The 6,480-nt window shown below is 54.8% G+C and overlaps 1 protein-coding gene across 1 annotated transcript; it reads right to left on the reverse strand.

The window, feature by feature from the left end:
• Nucleotides 1-321: 321 nt before the first annotated feature.
• Nucleotides 322-6,080, reverse strand: CATIP (ciliogenesis associated TTC17 interacting protein). The gene is made up of 10 exons (XM_060151295.1): nucleotides 6,056-6,080; nucleotides 5,787-5,879; nucleotides 5,168-5,368; nucleotides 4,773-4,828; nucleotides 4,517-4,603; nucleotides 4,159-4,326; nucleotides 2,370-2,494; nucleotides 1,314-1,390; nucleotides 896-984; nucleotides 322-676 (listed from the first exon to the last, which is right to left on the reverse strand). Exons 1-10 carry the CDS (start codon nucleotides 6,078-6,080, stop codon nucleotides 437-439), a joined length of 1,161 nt encoding a protein of 386 aa, XP_060007278.1. The 3' UTR covers nucleotides 322-436.
• Nucleotides 6,081-6,480: the final 400 nt, after the last annotated feature.

Raw genomic sequence — 6,480 nt, forward strand, 5'->3', positions numbered from 1 at the left:
TGCGCCAAAAGCCCCGCCCCTCCATCGCGGCTAACCTCGTGACTAAAAGTGGGGGTTCTTGGAATCCAACGTCCAGGTTTGAATCCTACTTCCCACGTGTTTACTCTGTTACTCAATCTTTTCGTACCTCTATTTTTTTATCTGTAAAATAGTGATATTGATCATAATAACAGCTAGGAAGAAAGCCTGAAAATCGCTCGATAAACCCTGTTCACGGTTCCTATGCTAAGCCCGAGACACGAGACGCTGGTCAGAGAAGGATCCGGCTCACAGCCAAGCCTCGGGAGGGCCCCGTTTATTCCCATTAAAACCGCAGGCAGGAAAGCGCGCCTCCCGGGTGCCTCCCGCCCGCGTGCCGCCCCAGCCCAGTCCGGATGCCTTGTCTTCCTGCCTCGCCCCGGCCAGCTGGGCCCCGGGGGAACGCCTTGCTGCCCGCCTAGCCCTCCTCGCCCTCGAGGCCCTCCGGCTCCAGCTCGTGGAAGGGGCAGGGCCGGTTGGAGGAGCGCAAGGACGGAGTGGGCGGGCGTCGCATCGCAAAGGGGCCGAAGTACTCGGCGGCGAAGGTGACCACATCGGCCGGCTGGTGTAGCAGCAGGAAGAGCAGGAAGTCGGAGATGAGCGCCTGGGCCTCGGGGTGCTGCCGCAGATAGCTGTTGTGGCTGAGACGTAGCTCCTCCTGGAGGGGTCCGAGCCTGAGCAGGACCCGGGACTCCCGCGCCCCAGGAGCTCCCCTCCCCTTCGCCCCGTGCAGGGCTTAGGGACGCTGGAGTCCCCGAGCCCCTAGGGATGATGCATTCCAACCGGGCAGAAAAAGTGATCAGTAAGGGTGGAGTGTACGCCCTGGGCAGGGGGATGGGGGGATGGGGACCTCAGGCTGGCTGCAGCCCCTCCTCACCTTCCGGTCCACGAACCTCGAGTAGAGCTCCATGTCCTCCTCCCACACCAGGGGTTTCTTCTCAAACACTGGGTGAGGCTCAATATCATCTGGGGGTGGGTGCGGGTGGGAGGAAGGCTGCGTGCCTATTCCGACCCCAGAACCTTCCTCAGATACAGAGGGATGCCCAAGAACACCAGTTCTGGGCAGGCTCAGGTAAAACCCCAGGGTTCTGGCCATATGGGCGAAGTTGCTGGTTCCCAGCAAAATGATCGTCCCTGAATTGCCTTGGAGACAGGGGCTGGAGAGCAAAACTTCTCCATCTCATCCCGGGCCCTGATGCGGGGCCATGGCACACTCAATCCACCCATGCACCCTGGAAGGCTCCAGGTTTCCTCACCTCGCCTTCACTCTCCCACCAGCCAGGGGCTTCACTCACCCGCCTCCCTCAAGGTGGGCACCTTGGTGATCATGCAGCACCCCGGGGAGCCCACCTGGATCCTCTTGGCCAGGTGCCTGGAGTGCAACACAGAAGAAGGTGTGAGTCTTCCTAGACCAGCCCACTCCTTTGAAGGGTGTTCTGGGGGCCTCCCTTTACGGCTGTCCCCCTCCTTCCCTCCTCCACTTGTCTTTGAGTTCCAGGGTCCTGTTCATTTCTAGATCCCCAGATAATGTCCCCTGCTTTTCAAACTGGGGACTTTTCCTACCCTGGAGATGTGTGCACGTGTGCAAGACTAAATTTAGAGGTGTGAGCGCTAAAGGAATCACAAGGGAATTCCCTGGCAGTCCAGTGGTTAGGACTCCGAGCTTTCACTGCCAAGAACCCGGCTTCAATCCTGGTCAGGGAACTAAAATCCTACAAGCCATGGGGCGTAGCCAAAAAAATTAAAAAAAATAAAAAGAATCACGAGCCTCCTGCTATGTGATACTCAAAATAGAAACAAGTTAAATTATGAAATAAGGAAAGCCCACAACGTTCTGATTACTTTTTTTTTTTTTCTACTATAGTGATTCTGTCAATACCTCTTTGGAAATTTCAAGAAACAAATGCTTCTCCCCCTCCCGAATTTTCTTAGGATTTGGTGCCCGCACTTTTCTGGCGACAGCTTGGCAGTGTGCTGGGGTGCTTCTCCCAGCCTGCTGATTTTATCAAGTGCTGAGCTGTTCAGACTTGGGTGTTTTTCAATTTTACACCCACACCCGTGGCAGCTGCTTTAGCGACGCCTTAGGCCCTGTGGAGTTGACCTTGACTTCCTCAGCCATTCAGGGCTCTTCGGTGAGGTTTGGGAGGCATTGTGAAGACCGGGAGAATGAATGCGTATATGCAAAAGGGTGAATGAGTGGAGAAAGCAGGGGCACTCAGACCTCCACAGCAAGTCTTCCTGGTGGTGTCCCCAGAAACAGGACTCTCCCTTTGCCCCGACCCAGCCCAGGAGGTTGAGCTCCCATGCTTGTCCTCAGTACTGCCCCTTTTGCCCCACCGTCAGTAGCTCACCCATCAGAGAACAGGTAAAACTGGCAGGACACGGGGATGCCCTGTTCCGAGTGTACAGTCTGCTCCACAATGAATGCTTCCACCTGCTGATGGCCCACCTGGATCGTCTGGGAGCCCAGGCCTTGCTGGCAGCAACCAAAATGAAGGGAGGGAGGTGAGGTGGATTCCCACCGGGGCCTCCCCACACATCTCACCCTGGCCCTTCTCTCCAGGTTATAGCTTCACTGCTTGTTCACCAGTGATAAGCAGCCCTTGGCTGTCCAGACCCTTAGGCGCCCCAAGATTTGAGATGCACCCCCAGGTTAAGTTGGGGTTTTCTCATAGAGAGCCAGCTCCACCCTGCTCCTGCCCCAACCCGTCCCCATGCCAGCTTCATGACCAAGTGCTTCTAGTTGGCAGATTCTGTAATAGGGATGACCAAGTAGGTGTGAGTGTGGGCTAGGGCGGAGGCTGGGCTATTTGTGGGGAGGAGGTAGTGGGACGCTGAGGAGGGACTAGACTGAGATTTATGGCTGCCTCAGGCCCGTGCAAGCTGCCCATTGTAATTGAAATTTAAATTCCTGGGGACTTCCCTGGTGGTGCAGTGGTTAAGAATCTGCCTGCCAATGCAGGGGACAGGGGTTCGAGCCCTGGTCCCGGAAGATCCCGCATGCCGCGGAGCAACTAAGCCCGTCTGCCACGACTACTGAGCCTATGCTCTAGAGCCTGCGAGCCACAACTACTGAGCCCGCGTGCCACAACTACTGAAGCTCACACACCTAGAGCCTGTGCTCCGCAACAAGAGAAGCCCGCGCACCACAGCAGAGTAGCCCCAGCTTGCCGCAACTAGAGCAAGCCCGAGTGCAGCAACGAAGACCCAGTGCAGCCAAAATAAATAAATAATTAGAAAAAAAAATAAATCCCTGTTACAGCTACAGCAACAGGGAGAAAACTGCTAACATAAGAAAAACATTTCAAAGAATATTGGGGGGAAATGGTATGTGCCTCTTTGTATCAAACATGTTGCTGTTTGTCATGTTTGTGATAGAAAAGACAAGAATGTCATTTACGAAGTTGGTCAAATCAGCCCCCAAAGTGTGTGTTCAGAGGCATGGCTTCAAAATCACATATTACAGGAAGTCCTAGGTAGGTTGATGATGAAAGTTTAGCCAAAATAAGAGAAAAATAAGAAACACGCTTAAGGGTTGAGACATAATAAAATAATTTTTAAGTGCAGTTGGAGATGTTGCATTTCCTGATCTTAAAAAAATATGTCTTTAAAAGTGGCCCCTGTGGGGCTTCCCTGGTGGCTCAGTGGTTGAGAGTCCGCCTGCCGATGCAGGGGACGCGGGTTCGTGCCCCGGTCCGGGAAGATCCCACATGCTGTGGGGCGGCTAGGCCCGTGAGCCATGGCCACTGAGCCTGCGCGTCCGGAGCCTGTGCTCCACAACGGGAGAGGCCACAGCAGTGAGAGGCCCGTGTACCGCAAAAAAAAAAAAAAAAAAAAAAAGTGGCCCCTACGATGTTTATTTTTCCTGGACTGACTTTTGTGCAAAAAGCGTTGCTTTCTTCCACTGCTCCCAGGTTTTGGTCCTTCTCGCTCACGCCACTTGCCTCACACTTGGTCCTCCCTCTAACAAATGCTGTCTTGCTTTCTCCTGCTCTTGGAAGTCTCACCCCCACGCCCTAGGTTTATCCCCACTCCACCCCCTCTTCCACTCCACAGAGGTGTCTTTTCTCCCAACTCAGCATTCTCCTTGCCCCTTCTAGTTCACCCCAGACCAATTCCCCACCCAGGGAAACCCCTCACGTAAGTGGAATAGCAGAGTTTGCCCTCGGTGTCCAAGGCCAGGAAACGGGCGTTGCTGGGCACTGTCTGCCTCCAGGCCATCACCCTCAGCAACACCAGGTTGGCAGCCTGGGAGACGAAGCCCGCAATGGAGTGCCAGGGGAAGAAAGTCACTTCGGTCTTCACTTCCTGTTCAGGACAAATCTGGGTCAGGGACCTTGAGCCAGGAAATGGAGGGAGGTTGTGCAAGACAGGTGTTGAGCATATGGTCCAGTCCATATGGTCCCTAGTCCAGGCTCCTGGCCTGACACCATCTGTCCCCTGTTCCTGGTTCCAAAGAGGATGTAGAGTATGGCTCCCACCTGGCTCTCATCCTTACCTCACCCTCCTTGATGATTCTGGTCATGGCCAGCTGATCATCCTGCTTCAGCAAACTCATCTTCCGTTCCATGGGGAGGGCGTGGAACTAAGGGCCAGAGCATGGAGGGGAGAACCAGGGACTCACGGGATCGTATATACGAGCGAGATCCCCCAGAGGTCGCCTTGTCGTTTCTCCTTCATAAATGAGAAAACTGAGGGGAAATTTGGATAGAAAACTTTCCATATGTGGTCAAGGCTTGGGCCCCAGGAGGTACCTTGATGAACTCCTTATTATGTTCTTCCACAACCTCCAGTTTCCACGAGAGATAGCCTGTGGGGAGGAGGTGAACACTGCTGTCACCGGAGACAAGGTTGGAGTTTGCAGGAAGGGAGGCGGTGGGCCAGGCTGGAGGATTCAGATGTAGGGTGGCCCGAGGGAAAAACTAAGGCTGTGATTAACTTCCCTGTCACCCCCCCACCCCCGTGTCCCACGCACTCTCTTTGCCTCGTTCTAGTACCAAGGTGAAGTCAAAGCGTTGGTCCTGAGTGAAGGTCCTGGGAGTTGGGGGGTGGGAGGGGGAGGGCAGTGGTCCTGGGAGTTGGGGGGTGGGAGGGGGAGGGCAGTGGAGGAAGGGTGGGGGTAGAGGGTGTCAGGCAGCAGGAACTCTACCCAGAATGGAGTTTCCGCAGGGTATTTTGTCCATGGAGCTGCGGCTAAAGGCATGCACAAATGGGAAGTACTCCGTGACACCAAACTGGTCTTTGTATTTCCCTCTCTGCACCTCAATGGTCAGCTCTCCCTGAGGCTCCCCTGTGTCGGAGACCATGACCAGAGTCTCCGAGAAGAATAGCGTCAGCAGCTCCTCTTGCCCTGGGTGCGTGAGGGTCCCGTGGGGACAGTTAAAGCCCCAGCTCCAGCTCCTAGGTCTCAACTTTCGGACCGCCCCCCCCCCCCCCCGGCCACCAGTGCGCCCACAGTCTCCACCCACTCCCTCCTCATCCCACGTCCCCCAGGTGGCCCCTGCATCCCCTCCATTGGCCTCTACAGCAGTCAGCAGGTGAAGGCTCCCCCACCCCAATCCCCACCAGTCCCTACCCACACTGTGTCCCTGGGGTCTTCCCTTGAAGAATATCAACTAACGGGCCTCACACCCTTTGTGAGTCCTAGGAGAATCAAGGCTGAGAGAGGGGGTGGCCAGGTCTGGGCTTTCTCTCCTCCCTCCCGTCCGTACTTTTGCCCCTCCCCCACCCACCCCCCCCCGCCCCGCCCCGCCACTGCCCAGGCTCACGGAGGGAGTTGAGGAAGTTGATGGCTTCAGCATTGGCCTCTGGGGGTGGCAGACTCTCTTGGGCTGAGGGCTGGTGATCCTTGGCTTTGAAGCCTAGGGAGGGAGGAGAGGTTGAGACGGCAGATGGCAGACCCTGGGAAGAAGGACAGGGGTGGGGCAGGGGTCCCAAGAGCAGGATCCTCCAAGGCCACCCCAGGGTGGATGATGAGGGAGAAGATGCCCCACCCCTTTCCAGGTCCCCACTCCAAATTCCTCAGCTCTCTTCTCACCTTTGGATTGAACTTTGGAAGACATGCTGCCTCCTGCTACCCAGTTTGTAACCAGCTGTCTCCATGGCAACTGGGAGCTAGCTACCGCCTCTTAAAGGGCCATCAACCCATTTCACTAAACACCCAGACCTTGGAAGAATTGGTAGGAACTGTGGCTTCTGCGGCTCAGCCCAAGCCTGAGGTATTGTCCAGCAGAGGGAGCGTTTGACATTCTTAGGAGGCAGGGGGGATGACATGGATCATTAGAATGACCTTACAAGTGTACTTTGAAGTTCAATTCTTACTGGGATTGTAAGTAGAACCAAAATATTTTTTTAAAAACCTTAAATTTTACTATATTTATATGTTTACGTTTCTTAGATTGCATTAAAAGTACTTGGGAAGCTGGTTTGTCAATTTATGAAAAAATTCTTTTAGAGAATTAT

Source organism: Lagenorhynchus albirostris, chromosome 6 (assembly GCF_949774975.1).
Source record: "Lagenorhynchus albirostris chromosome 6, mLagAlb1.1, whole genome shotgun sequence".
NCBI classification, from domain to species: Eukaryota; Metazoa; Chordata; class Mammalia; order Artiodactyla; family Delphinidae; genus Lagenorhynchus; species Lagenorhynchus albirostris.

Bases quoted from the DNA above. Each gene is read 5' to 3' on its own strand.
- CATIP (XM_060151295.1), bottom strand. From the start codon at position 6,080: ATGTCTTCCAAAGTTCAATCCAAAG. The intron at 2,495-4,158 runs GTGAGGGGTTTC...GGTTGCTGCCAG, and splicing joins AACTCTGCTATTCCACTTAC to CAAGGCCTGGGCTCCCAGAC. The intron at 677-895 runs GTGAGGAGGGGC...GGACCCCTCCAG, and splicing joins CGAGGTTCGTGGACCGGAAG to GAGGAGCTACGTCTCAGCCA.